Raw genomic sequence first — 24096 nt, 5'->3', positions numbered from 1 at the left:
TTGTATGTGTGTTTTTTTATTTTTATTTATTTTTTTATTAGGCTTGTAATAACAGCATTACATCGACAAACATATGTATTTACAGCATTGCCAAACATCTGTTCTGAACCAGCATCTTCCAATATCTGTCTGAGATGAATGTTTGTTTAATTACACAAATATAAATGTATCAATTTGATGTCAACATTTTGTATTTTTACTTGGCACTACAAAGCAGGATGAGATTATTTACGGCGAGCGCTGTCGACTGCATGTTCTGTCCAGTTATTAGGTGTCTGTCTACGACCACATGCACAGCGTCTTCTTGACTTGCTGAAAAACAAAGAGATAAACATGAGGGTTTTTGAAATGCAGATTAAGAAATGACCAAATTAGTATCAGTTCTCTGCAGGTCGCCTCACCTGTGTACGATCCACCACTGTCTTTCACAAAGTCCTCCACAACCAAGGGCAGGTTGGCAAAGTCAGGCCTCCGCACAAGCTCAAACACTGATGGCTTTCAGCAAAACCAGTTTCTGTTATTATCAGTATTCAATTTGTATATTTGGGTGTATTGAATTCATGTTTATTTGAAAAACACTAACCCCTGTTAAGCTGTAGCCACTGAAGATCCAGCTCTGTCCCTCAGTGGCGCAACACAGTGCCGACACTCCTTGTCCAACGGCACAAACAGGCTCTGCGCACAGAAACAAAGTCTACACACTGGACATATAAATCACACACTGACTGATTTTTTTTTTTTTTAAAAGAGCCTCACACTTACTTTGGTGAGAGATGAAGTGTGTAAGAATGCGGTGCAAAGAGCCGCTGTGTGCCAGGTCATTCAGCGCTCCGGGGCAGTCGGGGATGAGCAGCGCCTGATATCGGGCACCTGGAAAGGGTCACTGTGACATTTAACTTAACCAAACAACATAAAAACACACATAAAAAAAATGACCGTGAAATGAATGACCTCACCATCTATAGATTCAAGTTTGGCTGGTGTTGCGTAGGGTTTCACATTGAAGTCCTGCACCCACCTAGAAGTGCTTTCATCGACTCCAATAAAGTCGATCGGCTTCCCCTGAAATAAAGTAAAAAAGAACACCGTCTCACCTCAGCACTGAAAAATCTAAACGTAAGATTTGTTTATATGCCGACAGCAGTTTGCATCTTTTCCATAATTTCTAAGACAAATGATAAAATATTTAACAATGGAGAAAACCACCAGCATTACGCACTTTCACACAGTTTATGGAAGTAGTTCACTGGGTTAACTTCTTGTTTAAAACCTGGTATCATGCCAGTGCGTATCATGACTCAGTGATTCAGCACAGTAGTGCTTTAAACCGAAGAAAGTAGCTATTAAACAAGGTAAGTCTTCCCTTATATATCCAGCTATATATGCACTGAACTGTTCTGATAAAGTCACTTTTGTACTACTGGTTAGTCCTTTCTGTCGTTGACAAAATTAATCAAGTCACCTTTAAAGATTAAAAAAAAAAAGTCCTTAAAATGCTCAGAAAAATAGACATTAATATATAGATACAATACCCTGATCATAACTGAGCAAACTCCATCTGGTGCTACTACTAACAAAGTTTACAGATCCTTAGGTTAAGTATTAACATTATATTGTACAATGTAATTAAAGTTTCAAAAGTACTCAAAGTACTGTTATACTACCATATATAGGCTCATTAGAATATTATGTGCATTAACTAACTAATCAACTAATGATTATTTTACAGATTTGTCTTATTTTCTTGATTTATTGGCCTGTGAAATAAAACCTTATTATAATAAAACAGTAAATCCTCATATTAGAGGTTGGTAGCATTAAATGTTTGACATATTTTACAGGAGAAATGACAAACTATTAAAATTTTCTGTTAATCCACTTGTCGAGCAATCTTTTCAACTTTACTCTTACATAGTGTTGAGTTGTTTCATTTAAATCAAAACATCATATTTTATAAACACTTTGTATGTGTGAAATTAAGTGTTTATTGATAACAGCTGTCCGGTAATTATAGTGGGGTACAAATATTTCTTCCTCTGATACAAGCTAATTAACCTTGTGTTTGAATTGCTGCTTTCAGTATCAATAATGAACTCTGAACATTTACTTACCCCGGGTGTAGCTGTCTGAAGATTAAACACTGAGCTGCAGAGGCTGAAGGACTGATGAAAAGACTTTGCTGACACCCCTGAAGGAACAAACATCATTTTAAAAACACACAAAAAGGAACAAAATACATATTTCTGAACCCCTAAAGGAACAAAATACACCAGTCTAAACTCCTAAAGTAATAAAATACATAATTTTAGACCCCTTAAATAACAAAATGCATAATTGTAAACCCCTAAAGTAGCAAAATACATCATTTTAAACCCCTGAAGTAACAAAATAGGTCATTTTAAACCCCTAAAGTAGCAAAATGCATAATTTTAGACCTCTAAAGTAACAAAATACATCATTTTACACCCCTAAAGTAGCATAATGCATAATTTTAGACCCCTAAAGTAGCAAAATACATCATTTTAAACCCCTGAAGTAACAAAATATATCATTTTAAACCTCTAAAGTAACAAAATGCATCATTTTAAACCCATAAAGTAACAAAATACATCATTTTAAACCTCTAAAGTAACAACATGCATCATTTTAAACCTCTAAAGTAACAAAATACATCATTTTAAACCTCTAAAGTAACAAAACACATCATTGTAAACCCCTAATTTAACGTAACACATCAGTTCAAACGTGACAAAGAGCTCAGTGTTAACAGAAAACATAGCTTGGTTGCTAAGCTAACTAGCTAACATGGTGTTTGACTCACAGGTTAATTAAATTAATTAGTTAAGCTGTAATTGATGCAAAGCTGTGTGAGTGCAGTCAGTCCTGCAGTGTCTCTTCATCAGCTGATGACGGACTCACCTTGTGCAGAAGCGCTGGCCACGATCAGACATGTTGGCTTGGCAGACATTTCACTGACCTCTGTGATCACTGCACATGAAATATTTTAACTAGTTTTTAATGAATGAAGAGAAAACTGTAGGTGCAGAAACGTCCGAGACAAATACGAAAGAAGGAAGTACTGTCAGCTGACAACAACATCCGGTAAAGGATTTCAGAATAAAAGCTCATTGTCAAAAAAAATAAAATAAATACAATTTATGTGAAATTAGTTTTGCATAAAAGCCAAGCATTTTTTTTTATTTGCATTTCAACAAGCAAAACACATCTTTATATTAATTTTCAAGTTAGGTGTGATACATTATTAAAAAAAAATAGATAAACAACAAGTCCAACAATGACTGCAAATGTCTTCACAGCATGCTCTTATTTTCCTGTTCTTTAAAATGAATATTTTGGTTACAAGTTCAGCCACAGATCATAATCTCAACATAACAGGGAAGCTACTCAAAGCAGAAAAAGAACAGTGCTGCACAGCAGCATTATAGTGTCTGTGACGTCTGTATTTTAAAATCACGATGCCTTTATTTGAATTAGCAACTTATGAAAAAAACTTTGGTGCATTTAAAAAGTCTGACCAAACAATTTACAGTTTATAATGTGACTGTGTGATTTTGTGATTTTAAAAGGAAGTCCAAAAATCAGTACGGATCATCTTTTAAATTCTGATAAAGGCAGCAAGTAAACATCATCCCCACGAGCTGAAAGAAAAGAAAAAGACACCAGGAGCTTGTTAGTTCTGCACTGTAGTTCAGCCACTGGCACAGTATTAAGAGGTGTTCATATTAACATGTAACATGTTCAGTACTTAGTGCTTCACCTGTAGAAATGCAACCCCGATGCCCACTGCACCGAGAATATACAACTGACTCAGGATGAACTCCTCTAATTTCATAATGCAGCCTCCCTGGAAGGGGGTGAAACAGAAAGAGAATGAAAATCTTGCTCTAATTTACAGAATTTACCCACCACCATAATGGACAGCTCTACTTACCTCCACCTTGTAGATGTTGGAGGGATGGTCCCTGCGACCGCAGAGGTCAATGGGTGTTTTACAGCAGCTATCAGGAACGAGCCGCTCATTCTCCTGGATCCACACACTGTCCGTCCAATCCGAGGAGTTGTGACTGCCGCAACACTTAAACTGAGAACAGTGCAGAGAGGAACGATTATACAAAAACATGAGATAATGGTGACATGCAGGCTCAAGGGACTGAATTTCATTTTAAATTTAACAATCAGATTAGATAGATAGACTTTTTGTCTGGCTGCCTGTAGTCCAGCTGTGATTCACACATACAGTATCACTTCCACACCTCCTGCTGAAGTTTATCCACAGCCTGTGTGACGCTCTCCTCCCCCGGCTGCTGGTATTTCAGCTGCATGGTCACTTTCAGGTTCTGTCTGAGCTCCTCATCCAGCTGTGAGACAGGAGAATTATTTCAGTGGTTGCTCAGAAACAAAATGTGTCACCTGCAAATCTCCTCCCACCAATAAAAATAGCCCCTGGTCAAGTTTCTTTCCTCCCCTTTAACATTCCTTTGTACCTGTGCAATGCCCACACATAACTCAAAATATATGAGCACAGATCGCCTGACCCCTCTCCCTGTTCCACATGAGCATTCTTTAAATGAATCCGCAGATAAAAACAGATTTGTTGCTTGTCTACAGAGAAGTGAAAACAAACTATTTTATATGAACCTGTCAGAGAAACAGGTTCATATAAAATGGAAACAGGTGGCAGCAGATTACCTGGTAGCAGAAAGGGAAACACTGGAGCAAGAAAAGGGGGGAAGAAAGAAAGGGTGTGAGAATAGTGGAAAAAAAACAGGACAAATGAAGAACATGCACAGAGAGGCATGCGGAGACGATTTCACAACAGAGAGCAGCATCACATGGCTGGTAAAATTTGTGATTGCTGGTAGCAAGTGAGCAAAAAATAAGAAGTACAATCAGCTGAGAACTTCATTCAGGAAATATTATCCTGATAACATCTATATATCACTAGGCTTTGGTCAAATATGTAAGAACACAAACGAACAGAAGACAATTTCACCTCTTGGTATGTAATGAAGGCCAACACACCAGCGATGAGTTCCAGCAGGAAAATACAGAGTAACAAGCATAAATACTGTAGAGGAGAGACAAGAACACAGCTGTGAATACACTGAGAATGAAACATATAAATATCACCATTTTTCAGTGCATGACATTAGCATGGAAAGTATCTGTGAATGACTAATAAAAACATTATACTAGAATACACTATCTGTGTTAAGGGAAGTTATTCATTACAAAGGTTGTGGTGGATATGGAAATAGACATAACGTCACACAGCTTGTGCAGTTTTGCTTCTGTATTACATCCTGTCACTGTGTCTGTCTATGTCTCTCACGCACTTCAGTCCAAGCAGCCGTTTGTGATGCCCGTCATTCCTCTGGCATGAGCCGCACTCTAAATCTAAACTCTTAAAGACACACTCTGCGTGACTTTGTCTGTTATATCTGACAGTCATGTCTGTCGGACATAATGAGCTGCACTGAATGCAGGCAGACAAGACAGAAGGTCACCAGGGATTAACTTACAGTACACGTAGACTCAGGCCAGGGTGTGTTTGTATAAACAGGAACTCTACTGTCTTTTCTTGGTTTCTAGTTTATTAAATAGGGATCATGAAACAAATCGAGGTAAATAAAACCTCTGTTGCAGGGCAGCGTTTGTGTGTCTGATCCGTTTTACCACTATCAAAAGACTCTTCATCTCTTTCAGAGTGGCGCAGCATCCGATGATCCCGGTCATTATCACAATGACCCCAGCAGCTATCAGGATGTAAGCTGAGGCTGAGTAGAAGCTGGAGTTCAGTAAACTGATGTATTCGCTCTTTTCCACCAGAGTCCACACTCCCACTGCCAGCACGGCCCCTCCTGCCAGCTGAAAGAACGTACCGTTATCAGCTCAACTCAAACCAGATGCTTATATCAGGAATGTACCACATGAATGTTAGCAGAATATATAACCCCTAAAATGTGACAGTGAAGCAAACAAGACAACGCCTTATTCTTAATCTGCCTTGTCAGCCTCGAGGGACATTCAGCTAAATTTGGTTTGTTATCTGACGCGCATATATCTTTATATCTGAGTGTGGAAATGCAGAATAAGTAGGTAAAGTATGAGCTGATTCAATCTACTCTGAAAACAAGTTAAGAGATTGAAAGGTTATGATGTAGTTACAATTACGGTAAATATGGTAATATTACAATATTATCTCTAAAGTACAGACTGTATGGAATATTGTAACTATTGGTACACTAAATGATACCATACATGTATTTTACAGAAACTATATGGAGTATGATAGAACATATGCAAGTTGTTTTTGCAACCTGAGAAACAAAAGAAATTGCACAAGCTGTGAAGTGATGCAGTCTCGAAAAAAAAAGGGAAATTATTAATTTCTGTGGAATCTGAGGCGAAGCATGCTTTTATTTCTTCAATTCAAAGTTAATTATTACTACTAATGGTATTATAAATTATCATAATATCCAGTAGAGGCCTTAACAGGTGGTTTTGTTGTCTTAAATTCAGATAAAATCTCAACACTTTCATGTTAACTTACCCAGAAAAGAAGGTTAAAGAGAAGAAGAAGATATTTCAGACAAATCGTCCCACAGGTGTGTCTTTTTTCACGTTGACTTTCCATTCTGAAATGAAAAACAGTGTCAGTGTTCATACACTCGAGGTTGATCTGCACACAGGGTGAGCATTACTAAAGAAATTCTTTCCAAGTATATTAGACAGCACAGCTGAATCTTCCTCGTCCAACACTGATGGCTGTTATCACACATCTTCACACTCACACATGACAGCAAGCTAAAGTCTGTTAGTGCTCTATCAGATTGAGACCAGTCAGTTGTGGTATACACGCAGGAATTTCCAGATTGAGACCAGTCAGTTGTGGTATACACGCAGGAATTTCCCCTTTTCAGTCTATTTTAGTTCCACGTCTGGTGTGAAAAGGTGACTTACTGCTGCAACACAACTACAGTATACATGAGCTTTCCTGACATGTTACCTGTGAGACCAAAAATAAAATGTTGTGCGTCAGAAACTTAAAATAAATTTAAAAAAAAAAAAGCTTCTGTACCGGAGAAATGAGAAGAGCTCAAAGATCAAATATGTTGTGGGGAAAACATACTTAACAACTTGTGTCACATGTCATCCAGCAGACAGATATATATGTCCCCCATCCCAGTAACTTAACCTGATCTTCTCACACCCCAGTGATATAGAGTTGACTCTTAATGCTTCACTTCATGAATTAATCTGTTTTATGCTGACTTGAACTGTCCTCTGCTTTTTTCTTTTTTTTAAAGAAAAGCTGTGACTCTGAGCATCATGAGAGATGTTGATTTTTTTTACTTTTATGTGTCAATGAACATCTCTCTTTATGAAGAAATAAACAAATCAAGAAAGAATAAACAGACAACACCTAAACAAAAAATAAACAAAAAAAAGACATGAAAAATGTTGTTTGCCAGCCATGAGACAAAATGACTCCGTGTGTAAATATGATTGTCCAGCAAAACAAAATCTTTCCATGGTCAGAATCAGGAGTTATTTTTAACTCATTGTGTCATGGAAAAACTCCTCTCCCTTTCCGCTGAGACTAAAATACTCCTACCTGATTTTAGATGGTGAGCCCAGAAGGATGTAGATTATCGGGGTAACGTCTTCCCAGATCCCACCAACCCGTGTGTCAACGCGTTGCTGTCTTTGAAGGTTAACTGCAACAGTGCAAGTTCTCAGTTGACACTCAGACCTGAGCCTCCTACCCAAGCGCCTGAGCGTTTGTCCTCTTTTGGCACCACAGGCAGATCCACAAGCAATGTGGAGTACATGGCTGCCCCCAGCTGGTTTCTCACGCATATGAGCTCTACTGGGACTAAAACAAATTATGCAGCTTGTGAGATATTGTACAAAGACCATGACAACAAAGCAGTCAACAAAAATATATTTTATTTGATGTTTTTTATAAAGATACAGAAGAACAAACATTACAGATACTGTTCAGTAAACTTGTTCGCAGAAAAAAGTTTGAGTCTTGAAATGATACGATGATCTGTGACCTCAGGACTTGGGCACCACTAACCCAAATGTTTCAACAAAGATGAACCTGATGCTGCCGTGATCGGCCGTGGTGTTCACACATGATAGGAGCGTCCTTTCCTCTTCTGTTCATGTACAGCAGCCCTTTTTAGCAGGGTCTGCAGTCAGTACAACTGCATCTGCACATTGTCGATTAATCTGGGACACTAACATCCTGAGAAGAAACCACAACATGTGAGAAATTAATGGAATGTCAGGCTAAAAATACACTATGTAAAGCTTAACAATGGTATTTGTGTAGTACAACGGACATCCACAAATTCACGTGAATTTCATTGAAAAATCTTGTTCATTTCTTTAAAACAACATAAAAGGTAAACAGTTCTTAAGGCAACGCATGCATACAGATGCAAATCATACACATATACCGGAGTCATTCTTGGAAAGAGTGAATGCAGTATTGAATGAGGTTTTAAGGTCATAGTCCCAAAGAAATGTTCACTCTTGTACCTGGGCAATATAACTAATGTGGTGCTGAAGGAAGATAATAAATTATCCAAAGTTGTCCTCGAGAAAATGTCTTGACATGGACCCACTCAGACTGAGTGACTCATTTTTTAAGAGTGAAAGAAGATGTGTTTAACAGAAAATGGGAAAATGGATTAGGTTTAGACACAAAGGCAATATAATTTTATTGATAATCATGTAAACCTATGTATTTGAGTGTTAAGTCAATAGTACAGAAAAATGTACTACTGGATGTAAGCTGTAACTCTCTGTGCAGTTGTAAGTTATGTTGTTATATTTTTGTTTTGTTTTTGCACATTAAAAAAAACATCAAAAAAAAATCAGGTTCATTCCTTTTGTAACGATGACAGCAGACTAAATATGAGAAATAATCCTGCAACATGTTGCTAAACTGACTTAGAAAATACTAAATGTTAAAATTCATGAATTTATCAAGCAAATATTTCTAAGGGGGGGTCAGAGGGTGTCACTCCATGTACAGATTGTAAAGCCCCCTGAGGCAAATGTACTTTGTGACTTTGTGACAAATAAAATCTGATTTGATTTGATTTGATTTGATCATCTAGAAAATTGTGCTGGGAATTTTGCACATTTTCTGGCAATTTATAGATTAAATGATTGATCAATTAATCAGAAATCATCAGATTATTGGATAGTTGCACTTACAACTATAAAGTAACTACAAAGTTTGATCAACACCTTCCACATTCATGAAGGATTTCTCACACGGTTGACTACATACCTATGAAACTGGTGACTTAGTGTATTTTAGCTACAGTGAAAAAAACATGACAACAAATTAAATGTACCAACAAACTGCCCACACAGCAGATACAAATACAGGATCCAGATGATGTTAATGACACAAAGCAAAGAAATAAGATTGCCATACCCAGCCAGATCACTCATCACCACCTCCATGTTACATCCAGTTTTGGCGCTGCACTCGTAAAATAAAGCTTGGTATTGCTGTGTAAACAAAAACATTGTGAGTAACATCATGAGCACTCCCGGCAAAAACCATTTGATTATTTAAATGTGCTTCACCTCTGCTAGTCTCTGCCCCTCCTTTGCCGTCACTTGTCTGCTGTGACTGTCTGCCAGGTCCAGCTTGTTCGCCAGCAACATCAGTACTGTGCCTTCACACATCTTCTCCTGGGAGAGACGCAGAATACACACCTTTGTTATTAGTGTTGAAGCTGTAACATTATCATACACATCAGACTGAAAAAAACCCTCAAAAAACAAAAGTTGAGATTTATCACTCAGTCTTTAGAGATTCCTGTTGCACTGTGTTGTCATTGCCATGTGTATTCAAATTGGGACAAACTGTTTTGCATGTTTTTCCATCTCCACCTGCTCACCTTCACAGAGTCCATCCATCCTCGCACAGCGGTGAAGGAAGGGTAATGAGTTATGTCATACATGGCGAGGATGCCGTCAGCTTTACGGTAGTACTGCTCAGTGATGCTGCGAAACCTAAAAGGAAAATAAAATGACCGAGTTATCAGGTGGTATGATATTATGTGGCTGCTAAACATGGGAATAAAGTGTGTTACGTCTGACCTCTCCTGTCCTGCTGTGTCCCAGAGCTGCAGGGTGATCGTGGTAGAGCCCAGATTTAAAGTCTTCATCTGGAAATCTACACCTAAACGCAACACGGTTTCATACTTTACTTATATGTACACTGAGGAGCATGTTCAGGTGATAATAGAGGGACAATAAAAGAAAAGCTTACCAACAGTAGCGCTCATTTTATTGTGGAAGTGTCCTGTACAGTAGTGCTGGATGAAGGAGGTCTTACCCACCTCTGAGTTACCCAGGAATACCACCTTGAACAATCGCTCAGGACTGACATTGGTGCTCTAAAATTCAGGTAAAGGCACCAAACTTAACATTTTGATAGCTTTTTGTTCTGACAAATCTGTGCTTCATCATTGCTGCGCCTGCTATTGTGTAGCTGCTGCAACTGAGTTATGAAATAATGGATGGATTTGGGATTTAACATGTTCCCTACCTGAGTTTGCATCTGTTCATTTTCAAACCTGACTCTACATGACGGTTGGTGTTTCTTGGACGAATTTGTCATCTCTCTGTCTTTGTCCTGCTCCAACTCATCAGATGAGCTCAGCTGTCTTTAGAATCAACGAATACACAAAATTAGTCGCTTCCTCGGGGCAATCTGCCTCGCATTAGATGACAAATGTAATGTGATCGGATGCACTTAAGTCATACAAACCTTTTCAATGGCTTGTCTTGCAGTAAGTAGTTACCTATGACTGACCCTTTCTTCAGCAAAGTCTTTGTTTCGTGTGGAGGCTAAAAGATTTTTGTGAGGCAGAAGAAATGAGTAACATTAAGATTTTTTTATGGAAGTTTACATTAATTCTTCTCTTTGCTTCAAACAGGCAGATTATTTTAGATTTGCAAGAATTCAATCCAACTGCGACATTTATTCTGTTGCTGTTTAACATTTTAATTTAAGTTTTCAGCAATACACTTATTTGATTATATACAATATGTACAAGAAGACAAAAAAGTACAGGAAACAGCCAACAGGTGTTCATGTGTTATGGTTTCTTGAATCAACAGCTTGCCATATATTGATTTTCTTATGAATGTGACCTGAATAAAGGGGAAACTGTTCATAGATCAGCAGTCCTTTATGAATTGTGATAAAGGGCTTTATTAGTTTGGTAAATACTGACCCACTCTAATTCAGCTGCATAAATAAACGCTATGTACAGTATCTTTAACAAACACACACTCTTTCCTTCAAGTTTACACAGGACAGATTAAATTGCCTTTTCACTTTGCTGACTACATCTAACAAAGAGGAAAACAAAAACATTGCTGACATCGCAAGAAATCCCAAACTGTGCCAATTTCATTAACACAAGATCAGTTAATAACCAAACAATAATAGCTGCCCACCATAAATAATAATTGTCCAGAGGATGAAATAAAGCATGACACCAGTCCAAGACTTAGTTTAGGTTGGATAAATCGGCTGTGTCCACGGGGTACAAAGGTCTTCACTGAGGTAATAAGGTAATGGCAGAGGAGGAAGGACAGAGTGTTTGTGACTAACCCTCTTCTGAGACTGTTGGGCATCTTTCTCATCCCGCAGTCTTTTGTTCATATCCCTGACACAAAGAGGGAAAATCATTTACAACCAACATCACACTGACATACACACCTACAGATGTCATTTATCTTCACAACAAAAGATCTTAATCGAAACAGCAGCCTGTTACCTCAATAGCTCCAGTTGTCTCAGGAGACTATCCTTCTCTTTCTGCATGTTTCTTGACACCTTCACCACATTTCTACAGTGAAGCAAACAAAAGATTGTGAATAGAATAGAATAGAAAAGTACTGCTCATGTATCTAAAGCCTTTTATGACATATTCCTTTGTGCAATAGGCTATTAAAAACACACCAATGAGCCACACACATGCTAACATGTAACCAGAACACATCACAACATTACAAACTGCAATCATATCCAATAATTATCTTTTTAACTGCATGAATGAGTGTGAGATAAAATGCATTTGTGATGTGAAATGGGAGGATATTTTCAATATGAACAAATGTTCCTTGGTTTGAGTGTCAGAGACAGGCTAAGGAAGTCATAAATCACTAGGAGACTGACTAATTGTAACAAAGTAGCGGAATATTTGTTTCTTTTTTTCAAGGAATTTGTTGGAAAATGCAGAATTATACATATAGCCTTTAATAAACTGGTATTCTTGAGAAGACAAGTCTAAATGCATGTTTACAGTAATCTTGTTTGTTCCACATGTGTGTATTTTTAAACCTGATTGAAGTGGAAAAGTAATGCATGCTCTTGATTTAATCACATGAGGTTTGTTGACCTTAACAGCTTGGGGCTTGTTTGACTACATCTGAAAAGTGAGATCACATGACTGCAATGTGTTTACTGTCTCTTTTTTAAACCTTAAAAAACAGTTTCAACCTTTGTAATAAAACTACTTCATCATACTTCATACACTAGATGGTGCTAATATAATCACATTTTTGATATCTGGTATCTGTTGGGGCATTGACAGCATGTAGTGTGTGTTGTTAGTCACTCGCCTCTGTCTGGCCACTTGTTCTTGGGCAGCGTCGAGCTCCAGCACGCTGAGCTGACCGAGGGCGGCCTGCAGCTGCTCTCTGCTGCTCTCCACCTGCTCCTGTAACTGGATGTTGAGGCTCTGCAGCTGCTGGTTCTGGCTCTTTATGTTTGACTGTTCATAGTGCAACTGTTGGATTTTGGTCTCCAGCTTAGAACAAAGACAGGTCCCGTTGATTCATTCATTAAGCCAAAACACACTCTCTTCAGAGATATACAGTATGTTAGTGTTATTTGGATGCCTACCTCCTTCTGTTTTGTCAATGTGTTCTCCAACTCCTGCTCCCGAATCTTCAGCTCCTCCTCAAGTTGCTTTCCTCTCTCCTTCTGTCTAATACTGTCCTTGATTTCACAATATATTAATTAAATGCTATTATGATGGACACTTTTATTAAATAGCATAAAGGCTGGACTAAACAGCACACATCTGTACCTGAGCCAGGTGTTTCTCTCTCTCCTCTCGGATTTGGCTTTCCATTTCTTCATATATGGACCGAACAACGTGATCATGTTCACTCTCTCGTCTGAGACGGGGGAAAGAAATCTGAGCTGAGTGATTTCAGAAAACTTTGAATACTCACAGTTAAATTGGGGCATAATTAATGTTTATCGTTGTTCACATGCAGAGGACAATGGAAGAAAGATGGGACCTGCGTAGAGCTTGTTCCAAGCTATCTCTCTCTCTGATGGAGTCCTGTAAATAGGACACTGCATGGATCAGGATGCCTTCCAGGACACTGAGCAGCTCCGGTCTGTCCCTCTGGAGTTCACACCACAGTGAACATAACTCCTGCTGACTGACACACAACACGACACACACCTGTTAAAATGAGTGCAGACATCTAAACTCAACATCACAACATCAGGCATCTTTATTGACATCTGCACAAAGTAAGATTCCTTTAAGATTTGCATTGTTCGCTTGAGAAATTTGTTTTTTACCACCTTATGTTTTTTTGTTTTAAGGAGTAGAATGTAAACATATGTACGATAAATAAACCGTACCAGTCGAAAATTTTAACACATTCTCATTAGATCATTAGATTTTCTTTATTTTTGTTACATTCTAAATTTTAGATTAACACTGAAGACATCAAAACTGAAGAGACCATCAGCTGTTTTGTTCAGAGGTAGTGTTGGCATACAATAAATATCTCTATTTGACTACTGGAGTAATTCATATTATATGCTATAATATGCTAAAATAAAATAAAAAAGGAAAAACAACAGTCCATCATTACTTAAGGACATGAATGTCAGTCAGTCTTGAAAATATCAAGAATTTAAATGTGTCGTCAAATGCAGTCACAAAAACCATCAAACGCTCTGATGAAACTGTGATGATTTTCTTGTCTTCAGTCAATTTACAAGAGTTAAGAGAAGAGGTGTGTGACATGAATTTCATGTGTGTGCTAAACAGATAAAACCTCAGCAGTTCAATTATAAGTGCTTCTTAAACTAGTTTCTGATGTTTTTAGGAAAATATAGCTCCTCCATGCGCTAATATTTAAAAATATGCATATATTAAGTTATTAGTACAAAAAGCCTAGTACAGAAAAGCTCTGCAATATATCCCACTTAGGTTGCCTTCAGTTTTAGTTGAAGTTGTTTCAGGGAAATGTTGATTCAACCTTTGTCATTTTGTTGGTTGTGCATTATTCTGACATGTTTCTATTATTTTATCCATTTATATCAATGAAGGTAGGCTAAATAACAGAAACACCTCTCACTGCATTAGCTTTGACTATGTGTACCTCATAAACCAGCAATTAAGTGTAGATATGCTACTGTATGATCATTATCTTACTCTTTGAATAGTTTGTCAGCGCCCAGCTCCATCAGTATGTTTACAAATCTAACTTCAGCTGGGTCCTGGGGCCAGTCCAACCTGTCAATATCCTCTTCTGCTTCTTCTTGACTCAGCTCAGTCGTGTCGTCCAGCTCCATCAACTCACCTGAACCATAGACAGAGAAAGGCACAGTAGATTCAGTTTAAAGAAGATGGCAGATGTTGAATGTGAATGAATAGTATTTTTCTCCCTTCACATCACTGTGAGCAGTCATCTCAAATCATTTAAAACACTACACTCACCGAGTCCTGTGTTGAACTCAGCAGCAGTGAGGAATCCATTGCTCTCCCTGTCTAGACTCTCAAACACCGTCTCCAGCTGTTCAGGGGACAGCGGCAACTCCCCTTGTAACCTCTGACAACAAGAAGATGGAAAACTCAAGACTCTACAATCAGCCTGAATTTTGTTATTCTATCACATCAGCTGCTCACCTGCATATCCCGCTTTGTGATGAACCCTTTCCCCTCTTTGTCACACAGTACAAACAGCTCCTTCGCCTTGCCCATGGTCTCTGAGTGCGGGCTTCCTGGCACAGATTCTCTGGAGCTGGGTGAAGACTGTGGACTACGTCCCCGGCCCGGCATGGGGCTCCCAGCTGATAAGCCCCGCGGTCTGGGGCTCGCTGGTACCGCCTCACCGCTGCCTTGAGCCACCAGCACTTCACCATCATTCAGCCACTTCAACATGACTGCACAGAAGAAGATGGGTAAGGAGTTAGTGAATGTATCTATGAGGAACTGGCTATATACACACCCATGTTGACCTCCTTAGTTGATAAAACTTGATTTTATCTGTGTTATCTGTTTTTCTTTGAGTCATGAGTGGTAGATAATGTATCTATTAGTTAATCAATAACATCAATCAATAATTTCGGTCACTTTTCAACCAGGAATAGTGAAAAACTGACCATGGCTGACTATTTTCCGGAGAGGATTTCATGATTTTCTTTGCAGACTTAACTATCTCTAAAGTAAGATATTTAAATATGTCACCATGGAGTCATTTTTAAAAACATTTCTGACACCTAGCTAAACGATTAAGCAGTTAAGTGAAAAATTAGTAGTTAAGGGGAGGTATTCTTACAGTGTTAAAGTTATTTACTACTGGATACAGACATACTGAGGCATAATCAGTCATTTATTTGGAATTTCTTGATGACCCAGAATGAATAAAAAGACACTTAATGCTGCGTGATACTGTGAGAAGCCAGCTCTGCAGGTCCTCCCTTGTCAAACATGAGGCGCAAAACAAACTAAGCTGTGACTCTGCACATTATCTACAGCTGCTGTGATCTGGTGTCAGACGTGTTTATAATAGTTGATAACTGTTTGTGGAATCCGGTGTGAGGGCATGTTATTTTACATATTTATACAATGGTAACATCCCGAGGCAAAATAAACCAAATACTTGACAAAACCAGTCGTACTCACTATTGATTTAGACGAGGTAAACTTCCACTTTTAATCATGACTGTCTACCAGGATGTGTAGTCAATAAAAAAACAGGATGGTGTCATGTGAGAACATTTGCTCTGAAGGGAGGGTAAATAAGCAGTAGTAGAGGAGATGCAAATAAAGCATTTGCAGTGTGTTTGCATTGACAGAATACCACAATTGCGAGCTAATTCTTTTTCCCTTGGTATCTCCTTGAACATCCATTCAGCAGTGATTTATGACATAATCAATCGTCAGGTTAGATTACAATATACAGGAGGAACATATAAATATATAAATCATAAATGGTGTCATTTGAATTGTTTCTAAAGGCACACACTGAATTGAGGTCTGCGTCACTGTTAAATAATATTACCTCTCACTCCTATCTCTCCAGTCGTGCTATCTATGAGGGCATAAAAACAGTACTTATAAAAGTATGTGCTGATAGTGGCTGGTAAATCATCTCGCTGATGATATATGATTAAAACTTCCTCACACCACATGAGATATGCTGGTATCCAATACAAGAGGCTTATGTAAACATTGCATGTTAAGGATTTTGGATTTCAAAGCAAACTCCCAAAAAGCCAAACAGCCACGCCAAAAGTCAAATAAACTCAAACACCTGCAGCAACACACTGTTTAGCAGTAAGTCGGTGTGTGAAGTGCAAAGTGGAGTGTTCAAATTCAGTGAAGGTGACAGCATGTCCTAAACTACTAAACCTGTCAGTCAAACTACACTTTCTGTCACACAAGCTCTTACAAAAACTGGGACTGTGGAGGTGAGCTTTGAACATATGTTGCTTGAAAACACTGACATAGCTGCTGATAAAAACAGGTTTAACAGACAATATGTCAAGCACATTAGCGACAAAAATCAACAGGGTGGATGAAAAATGTTTGACTAAGACCAGGTTTGGCTGTCTACGCTGAATAAAACGGCTTACATACGAGCAATTATGAAGCAATGTGTCTCGCTGAGATAACCAAAACCAAGATACTGAACTAATGCACATTTATTAATAGAGAGGAAAAGAAACACAACAGTCACGTTAGTTTATATAAAATGTAAACATGCATTTAATGTATCTAAACGACTGGAGTTACTCTGTTTTACATGCATTCATCGAGGTTGTATAAATGTCACTCACCCACGGTGTGCCGGACTCAGGTGTCCACTACCTTTGATCGCTCCAGTCAAAAAAAGAGCCGTCACTGAGCTCAGCCGCTGGGTGGCAGTGACGGCCGCCTGCCATCGGAGTCTACCGTAATGATTGATGTAGACCACGCAACTTTCACCCGTAATTTTTTCTTTTTTGGGGGGGAGTTTTTCCTTGGCTGCTTGAGGGAGGTGTCCTAATCACTTAAGTTTGATTGTTCCCTGGGCAGTTATTAACATTTAATTCCACCTGGGAGCTCACAAGAGCTCGCAGCTAATGACAAGGCAGCTGATTACTTAAACCATATAGAAAGTAAGGTGTGCAGGCGTTACTCAGAAATATTTAAGCTCCATTTTTTTCAATGAGGCACACAAAAAGTTTAGATAATCCATCCACCTGACAGTTTTGCCATTCCTAAGTGTGTAAATGTGAATTCTAAATCAATATATTGCACATAATATTGCTGTGTCTCTCTAAATGCATTTCACCGTCTTAACACTCAATAATCAATTTAAGTGGAAGTCTCTAGTGTGCTAGTTCCATGAGCCACATAATGTAGTAGAAGATCCATAATTTTTTGCCTTAAAGAGGCACCGAGCAGCTTCCGTAAGACTCAGTCCTTTTGTCCTCAAAATGAATAAACTGATGAGTTTTGTGGGTTTGTGCTTGAGGCATAAATACAGCAAATTAAATTTTGATTTTGAAGATATTTAAGGATACACACACACACACACCATATTTTTTAAAATATATTATTTAAACAGAAGCCACCAAAATGCCCTTCTGGCCTACTTTTCACAACTCACCGAACACATTTTCTTTTCCACTAAACATTTTGGATTTATTTTAAATCTGGCATTGCACGCGTACACCCACACACACACGTGGGTCTTTTTACAGCGTAGTTTGAGGAACATTCCAAGCACCTATACGTTGGTTATTACGGTAAGAAACAGCGTTACCATGGAACTTACGGAAATACATACGTTACCGCTGAAAAGCAGCAGTGGGTGAGCAGTGTTTGTCGATTAAAGTGGGAATATGAGCGATTTAGTGCTTTTCCTCGTCTTCGAGTGAGCTGTTTTCATCCTTCACACGTTTTCTTTTTTCGGGTAAGTAGTTGTTGTGTACATAGTTGTTTGTGAAGCTTGACGTATGAGTGGTCAAACAATGCTGTGATGTTTAACGTAACTGTGAGTGTCTGTGAGTTCCTCGAAGTTAAAATCAGAGCCGAGCCGGTCACCGAGTAATTTGTTGTGGAAACACTGGTCTAATTCAATTATCCGTCTACCGGATTATCTTCAACCATCGTTGCACAACGTTAGGCTGCCGTCTTATGTGGAGTAGATGCGTAAAAAGAAAGGGAGTGTATATCACAACAAATAACAACAACTAAACAAAACACGTTGGTATCCGCGTAGGTAAAATAAATCCCAGACTTTACCTTTCCATGCTTGCCTGTGCAACAGCCTGAGCATCTTCATATATTTACTGATAGAGATGGTACCAAGGTGAAGATATGAGTTACTGCTACTAACCATGTCTGTCTCACAGGAAAGGCAGCAGAGGAGGCGACCATCCACATCCAAGATGTCAACAACATGCAGGATATGAAAACACCAACTTACTTCCCTCCGAGGACAACAAGCAGGATGTGTTTGGACAGAGGGACAAACCCAATGCTGTAGAAAAGCCACCAGTGTCTTGTGACTATGTGAATGGACAAGCTAGTGTTTTCTTACTAAAGTATGTAGGCGGTGAATCTACACCAAACACTGTCACCATCAAGTTACCTATGTTTCGCAGTTAAAGAAAAATATCTGCAAGTGAGGAGAATAGACTGAAGCTCGCATCCTTGAAGATGCTTCAGACCAGTAACTACTCCCTGGTGCTGCTGATCCAGCTGACACTGTTGGCCTACGACCTCTTCGTCAACTCCTTCAGTGAACTCCTGAGAGGAGCGCCTGTCATCCAGCTAGTGCTTTTCATGTAAGTCGCTGAATTATACATGACAATGAAATATGTCATATTACACACACACATGCATTGCAAACCTTTTCTTATTGTTCTTGGTATTTTCTAAATTAAATGATCAACCTATTGATTCATGCTTGATCCAAGAGAAGTCCAAGAGGTTAAGACGTCAATTCTGAAACGATAATTAGTTGTGGCTCTTATTTGGGAGAAATAAAATAAAACAAAATGTTTAAGGCTGAAAATAATAGTTACTCCAATAACATACCTCGTGCCTTTTGTGTATATTGACGATTAATAAACAAATCCCTTAAATTAATAAAATCAGCCAACCAGACGTATTTACATTATTCAGATGCTTATGAACCATTTTATCATCCTTTAGGTTGTATTTGGAAATTAATTTGCTGTTCTGTTCTTGCAGTAATTCCCACAATCAATAACACTCCACATTGCTGCACTTTAATTATTTGAAATACTTAAAACCACTTTTATTCAGTGGGTAGTCTGTTTGGCAGGGTTTTTCTCTATATTATGTTTGTTGAAAGAAAAATAACACATCTGTCTTGCACAGTGTCCTCTCTCTCTCTTACTTCACTGCTGCGTTGATAAGTGATATGACGCACACACTGCATTAGAAAGGTGAAATGTTAAAAAATAAACCGGCTTACTTTGTGTCTGCAGCATCCAGGACATCGCCATCCTGTTCAGCGTGATCATCATTCTGCTGATGATGTTCAACACATACGTGTTCCAGGTTGGCCTGGTGTCCCTGCTGCTGGAGAGATTCAGGGCTCTGCTGATGGTCTCAGCTCTTTACCTGACCCTCAGCATCTGCCTCCACTGCTGGGTGTTGGTATGGCTTCGTCACACCATCACAGACACCTACATGTCGACTTAGTGTATAAACACTAAATGAAAGCTGATGCATTTAAACATGTATCCAAGAGAAATATTGATAGAATCATAAATCAGAGTGATTATGTTTTTATCTGTACAACCTGAAAAGTGTTTCTTATTCTAGAACCTGAGATGGCTCGAGTCAAACCGCTTCGTTTGGACAGATGGTCTTCAAGCTCTTTTTGTTTTCCAGAGAACAGGTAATTGGTGAATTAATTCAGAGGTACATTTTCACCACTGATCTGTTTTCCGTAGTCTCTGTGGCCATTGAGTAACTATACTTCTTTCTGTTAACAGCGGCAGTGTTGTATTACTACTTCTACAAACGTACAGCTGAGTTTATGGGAGACCCGAGGCTGTATGAGGACTCTCTGTGGCTGCGTGACGCCTTTGCCAGAGCTCGTCAGTGAAAGAGGCGCGTTTAAGGGAAGACCAGGTCTCAGAGGACCTGCCAAGAAAGGCCCTTGTGACATGATAGAACTGTGCAGCTAAAAAGGACACTTGAAAAGAGAAATCACTTCGCTGATGTTGAACACTGATTGAGCTCACAAATGGAGAAAGAGGATGAAGTCTCCATCAGTTTGTGTTGGCAGCCAGTTAAATGGTTTACAGTGGCACGTAAGCCAACCATGACATGCACAGTATTGCATTAATCAGGATTGAGTCTGTTAATCTACGTGGCCTTCGTAAGTCATTTGCAGAAAGAATGAACGAACCTTTATAGCTGCCTCCCATGGCAAGTTTGCTTTGATCTGTACATATGTACCATTTATAGAATGACATGCAGTAACAGCTTTGTTGGAAATGTTATTCCCACACAAAGGAACAAACCTGGTGGTTTATTTTGCCTTATTTGATGTTAGTATGTGTTAATCTAATTTTAATAAACCAGTTTTTATGTAATTCCTGTTGTTTTTGATTGGGGATCTTTGAATCATGTCCCCACTGTTTATTAAACAAACCTTCTCTAATCCCAGGGTGTAAATCCTTTATCACTAGAGTAGTCAGTATTATCCTGTAGTCAAGGTGAAACAGGCTGCTCTATTTTTAACTCAAAGATTAATCAGGGATTGAGGTTTTAGGCGCCACTAGTGAAAGCCACCATGAATAGACTTTAATGTGTCAAAATAACCCAACTATCTCAAGTAGCAGGTGAAGTGGCTGTGAACTTCTGGCCTTGATAAAATTGTTAATCAACATTTTAGATAATTATATCAAATGACATGATGGATTATTGCAAGCATCACATACGTTCATGTTCAGAAAGAAATAAAGACACAAGAAGTTATATAAATCCCCTTTACTTGTGAAAACAAAATCAGAGTTCATATGATCCCAGAATATCGTCAGTGCAGTCCAATTAAATCCAGTTTGTGTTGTCTGCGATGTTCTTGGTTCCACTGGAATGTGTCATTCTTTTAACTCAGTCACCCGAAACTTCAGGAAAGAGAGAGAGAACAAGTTAACCACTACAAAACCATTTCAGTGAATACAAATTAAATACAAAAATAATAACTGTTAGATTCACATAAGATTTTAAATGTACCTTCATACATAGATGCCAACCCAGAGTAGTAAGAACAGCACACCGAAACCCATGAAAAGTGAAGCCACGAGGGAGATCAGCAGCTCTTTGTAGACGTCCCGAGTGTATTTCGTTGACGTCACCTCATAGCTGATGAAAAGTTAAGGGTGCACTCATAAAACAATACAACCAACAGCCAAGATCTGAACTGCCTCTTACTTTGTAATTGTGTATGCAGTGTTAGGGTATCAGAATGCTATTCATACTGTCAATGAGTGAAATTAAAAAATGTAATCAATAATATGAGTATACAGTAATTCAAATAATGAAATCATCCAAACATAATCATTAGAAACAAACCTTTTACAAAAATATCAGACTTCCATTTCATAAAAATTTCTTTGGTTTAAATTTTGATCAATGATTGTCCCTTAGAATGGTTTAATGAACGTCCATCATATCGGACATCTATCTGACTCAAGGTCTGTAAAGTGTCATGTTTAGTGTAACAATCTTACCGTTCACCCTTATTTTATTTTACAACTCTGTACGGCTAACTTGAGAGTTTGTTTAAAATCTGCGCAAGCATCTGACTACTTGTGTTCACAGTATTATTGTTGGCCTGAACTATGAAAATAAGTCCAAAGCTGTACTAAACTGAATGTACCATTTAAATTTTACATTTTGCTCAAATGAGTGGATGCCTGGAAGGTTTTAAGTAAACATCTAAAAATCTTTAGTATGGTTATTGTGCTTGTATCATTGACAGAAATGGCAAAAAAACAAAAACAAGTTAAACCAGCAGTAATTTAAAGCTAACTTTATTTTTTTTAAAAGGTCCAGTGTGGAAGAGTTAGGTGAATTCATATTGGGAGAAATAAAAATAAAATTAAATAATATACTTGTCATAAGTGTGTTTTTATTTGTCTATCATTGCCTAAAAGAAATAACAACTGTTTTGTCTTTGTTAGCTTACAGAGGGAGCGGGTCCCCTTCTATAGAGTCTGCCATGTTTCTACAGTAGCACAGAAGGGACAAACCAAAACACAAGCTTTAAAAAAGGGTCCTCTGACAGTTTCCTTCTCGCTTTTTGGTTCTCACACTAGCTTGGGGGATGAGGTGAGGAGTGTTCAGTTGGCTACAATCCGCAAGTTCACAGCTAGATGCTACTAAATCTCACACACTGGACATTTAAGCGTCTACACACGCAACATGCAAACTGCACTTGTATGACCAATAGGCGATTGTTGCATGGTGTGTCTGCAGGCTGCCAGCCTGTTATTATCCCTTACTTCATGTACCAAGCAGGTCCCTCAGATCCTCGGCATCTGGACTCCTAGTTGTCCCCAGAACCTCCACAAAGAAGTTTGGTGAGGCTGCTTTTAGCTACTGTGGCCTGCCTATGGATCTGAGGGACTGCACCCTCTTAAAAAAACAACTTAAGACACATCTCTTTAGCCTGGCTTTCACTTAAGGTGGCTGATCATTCACTGCTGAGATTTTATGTCCTGATCACTCCCTGTCACTTTTATCTGTCTTATCTGCTTTTACTGCGACTGTTCTTAAATTATGCTTAATTTTTCTTATTATTGTTGTTGTTGTAGTTTTATGCTTTTTTTCTTTTCTTCTAATCTCTAGTTTTTCATGCATCTGCTGTCTTACCTTAAGAACTAAAATCTGCTATATACAAATAAATAAAGTTGAAGTTAACCACATTCACAGTGCAATGCAATGCAATGAGAAGGATACACGAAGAACCAGGCCGTGAAGAACATGCCGATGGCCAGCAGGACGACAGTGAGGTGGGGGAACACAGCCGGGTTCACCGGGCTGGTGTATCTGGTCATAGCCTCGAGTTCCTGCAGGCACAGTGAAGAGTCAGCGGGTTAGACAAGCTGCACATTACACCTCCGGGACTTTAACTAATCAGAGTGTGATTAATAACAGCAGAAACCTTACAATGAGTTTGTTTCAATGGAGTCAAATCAGTGAATCTGACACGACAGGCTAACGCTGCATATCTAAAGCTACCACAACCGTAATTACACACAAGAGGCGCACTGCAATGTTGATGTACTGCAAATAAACACAGTGATAGGCTGTATCTAACTCTGTGTTACAGTTTGAGCGACCTATACGAGATAAAAATGAGCAATCTGACCATTTTTGTGATGAAGCGGAGCTCCTGTCTCTGCGTCCAAGATGATAAGGCCACGTACTGACTAACACTTCCTGCTTTTTCGTGACGTGCTGCTGACGTTTGTTTATATATTTTACGCCCTCAGTTCAGACTCTCAGGCTTCTCCTCCTCACAAACCGCTGTACAGGAGTGCCTAATATTTATAATGCAAGCTAAATTAAATCATGTCTAAGCTCTTTCACTGTCTTTTAATTTCCCTTTTTACAACTTGTTTTGCTGTGGTGATAAATCCGCTACCTGAGAGGCCAAACTCAGGGCTTCCCACCTCTCTTAATGTCTATGCTGTTAGTAAATGTGTGGCTGCCATCTAATGGACAC

General features: G+C 38.7%; 5 protein-coding genes across 10 annotated transcripts; 1 reads left to right on the top strand and 4 right to left on the bottom strand.

Annotated features, from left to right (window-relative positions):
• Positions 1–29: 29 nt before the first annotated feature.
• gatd1 (glutamine amidotransferase class 1 domain containing 1) lies at positions 30–3100 on the bottom strand. Its single transcript, XM_010735138.3, has 7 exons — positions 2920–3100; positions 2112–2188; positions 957–1062; positions 763–870; positions 584–675; positions 402–495; positions 30–312 (listed from the first exon to the last, which is right to left on the bottom strand). The coding sequence occupies exons 1-7, from the start codon at positions 2966–2968 to the stop codon at positions 197–199; spliced, it is 642 nt and encodes a 213-aa protein (XP_010733440.2). The 5' UTR covers positions 2969–3100; the 3' UTR covers positions 30–196.
• Positions 3101–3170: 70 nt separating this feature from the next.
• On the bottom strand, positions 3171–7822 carry cd151 (CD151 molecule). Of its 2 annotated transcripts, XM_010735139.3 has the most exons (9): positions 7640–7822; positions 6575–6659; positions 5698–5889; positions 5015–5089; positions 4711–4731; positions 4275–4379; positions 3953–4102; positions 3779–3865; positions 3171–3659 (listed from the first exon to the last, which is right to left on the bottom strand). In XM_010735139.3, exons 2-9 carry the CDS (start codon positions 6656–6658, stop codon positions 3600–3602), a joined length of 774 nt encoding a protein of 257 aa, XP_010733441.2. In that variant the 5' UTR covers position 6659; positions 7640–7822; the 3' UTR covers positions 3171–3599. The 2 variants fall into 2 exon arrangements, with proteins under 2 accessions (XP_010733441.2, XP_010733443.2); XM_010735141.3 differs by lacking the exon at positions 4711–4731.
• A 166-nt stretch (positions 7823–7988) lies between these two features.
• Positions 7989–18084, bottom strand: cracr2b (calcium release activated channel regulator 2B). 3 transcript variants are annotated; one of them, XM_027273121.1, is made up of 18 exons: positions 17986–18084; positions 15015–15271; positions 14826–14937; positions 14541–14688; positions 13384–13530; positions 13167–13257; positions 12980–13075; positions 12697–12884; positions 11850–11921; positions 11684–11738; positions 10832–10911; positions 10610–10727; positions 10331–10457; positions 10159–10240; positions 9957–10071; positions 9640–9747; positions 9485–9561; positions 7989–8278 (listed from the first exon to the last, which is right to left on the bottom strand). In XM_027273121.1, exons 1-18 carry the CDS (start codon positions 18011–18013, stop codon positions 8194–8196), a joined length of 1986 nt encoding a protein of 661 aa, XP_027128922.1. In that variant the 5' UTR covers positions 18014–18084; the 3' UTR covers positions 7989–8193. The 3 variants fall into 3 exon arrangements, with proteins under 3 accessions (XP_027128922.1, XP_027128923.1, XP_019132751.2); XM_027273122.1 differs by lacking the exon at positions 17986–18084 and adding an exon at positions 16014–16037; XM_019277206.2 differs by lacking the exon at positions 17986–18084 and adding an exon at positions 17171–17964 and having other exon boundaries at positions 7990–8278.
• Positions 18085–18156: 72 nt separating this feature from the next.
• On the top strand, positions 18157–21024 carry tmem138 (transmembrane protein 138). 2 transcript variants are annotated; one of them, XM_027273123.1, is made up of 6 exons: positions 18157–18291; positions 18734–18893; positions 18986–19168; positions 19838–20009; positions 20178–20253; positions 20351–21024. In XM_027273123.1, the coding sequence occupies exons 3-6, from the start codon at positions 19041–19043 to the stop codon at positions 20461–20463; spliced, it is 489 nt and encodes a 162-aa protein (XP_027128924.1). In that variant the 5' UTR covers positions 18157–18291; positions 18734–18893; positions 18986–19040; the 3' UTR covers positions 20464–21024. The 2 variants fall into 2 exon arrangements, with proteins under 2 accessions (XP_027128924.1, XP_019132744.1); XM_019277199.2 differs by having other exon boundaries at positions 18734–19168.
• Positions 21025–21338: 314 nt separating this feature from the next.
• tmem258 (transmembrane protein 258) lies at positions 21339–23838 on the bottom strand. 2 transcript variants are annotated; one of them, XM_019277200.2, is made up of 4 exons: positions 23740–23838; positions 23328–23437; positions 21582–21728; positions 21339–21490 (listed from the first exon to the last, which is right to left on the bottom strand). In XM_019277200.2, the coding sequence occupies exons 1-3, from the start codon at positions 23740–23742 to the stop codon at positions 21602–21604; spliced, it is 240 nt and encodes a 79-aa protein (XP_019132745.1). In that variant the 5' UTR covers positions 23743–23838; the 3' UTR covers positions 21339–21490; positions 21582–21601. The 2 variants fall into 2 exon arrangements, with proteins under 2 accessions (XP_019132745.1, XP_010751600.1); XM_010753298.3 differs by having other exon boundaries at positions 21600–21728.
• Between the last annotated feature and the right edge of the window lie 258 nt (positions 23839–24096).

The sequence above is a fragment of the Larimichthys crocea genome, chromosome XXI (genome assembly GCF_000972845.2).
Source record: "Larimichthys crocea isolate SSNF chromosome XXI, L_crocea_2.0, whole genome shotgun sequence".
Lineage (NCBI taxonomy): Eukaryota > Metazoa > Chordata > Actinopteri > Sciaenidae > Larimichthys > Larimichthys crocea.
The sequence above is the reverse complement of the archived record's forward strand: the minus strand, read 5'-3'. Positions and strand labels throughout refer to the sequence as shown.

Bases quoted from the DNA above. Each gene is read 5' to 3' on its own strand.
- cracr2b (XM_027273121.1), bottom strand. From the start codon at position 18,013: ATGTTTAGTGGAAAAGAAAATGTGTTCG. The intron at 13,076-13,166 runs GTACAGATGTGT...TGTGAAATCAAG, and splicing joins GAGAGAAACACCTGGCTCAG to GACAGTATTAGACAGAAGGA. The intron at 10,458-10,609 runs GTAGGGAACATG...CCTGAATTTTAG, and splicing joins ATGAACAGATGCAAACTCAG to AGCACCAATGTCAGTCCTGA.
- gatd1 (XM_010735138.3), bottom strand. From the start codon at position 2,968: ATGTCTGCCAAGCCAACATGTCTGATCGTGGCCAGCGCTTCTGCACAA. The intron at 2,189-2,919 runs GTGAGTCCGTCA...TTGTTCCTTCAG, and splicing joins GGCCAGCGCTTCTGCACAAG to GGGTGTCAGCAAAGTCTTTT. The intron at 313-401 runs GTGAGGCGACCT...TTTGTTTTTCAG, and splicing joins CAGTGGTGGATCGTACACAG to CAAGTCAAGAAGACGCTGTG.
- tmem138 (XM_027273123.1), top strand. From the start codon at position 19,041: ATGCTTCAGACCAGTAACTACTCCCTGGTGCTGCTGATCCAGCTGACA. The intron at 19,169-19,837 runs GTAAGTCGCTGA...TTGTGTCTGCAG, and splicing joins ATCCAGCTAGTGCTTTTCAT to CATCCAGGACATCGCCATCC. The intron at 20,254-20,350 runs GTAATTGGTGAA...TTCTGTTAACAG, and splicing joins TTTTGTTTTCCAGAGAACAG to CGGCAGTGTTGTATTACTAC.
- cd151 (XM_010735139.3), bottom strand. From the start codon at position 6,658: ATGGAAAGTCAACGTGAAAAAAGACACACCTGTGGGACGATTTGTCTG. The intron at 4,380-4,710 runs GTAATCTGCTGC...CCTGTCTCACAG, and splicing joins GTTTCCCTTTCTGCTACCAG to CTGGATGAGGAGCTCAGACA. The intron at 3,866-3,952 runs GTAAGTAGAGCT...ACCCCCTTCCAG, and splicing joins CCAACATCTACAAGGTGGAG to GGAGGCTGCATTATGAAATT.
- tmem258 (XM_019277200.2), bottom strand. The intron at 21,729-23,327 runs GTATCCTTCTCA...ACTTTTCATCAG, and splicing joins TTCACGGCCTGGTTCTTCGT to CTATGAGGTGACGTCAACGA.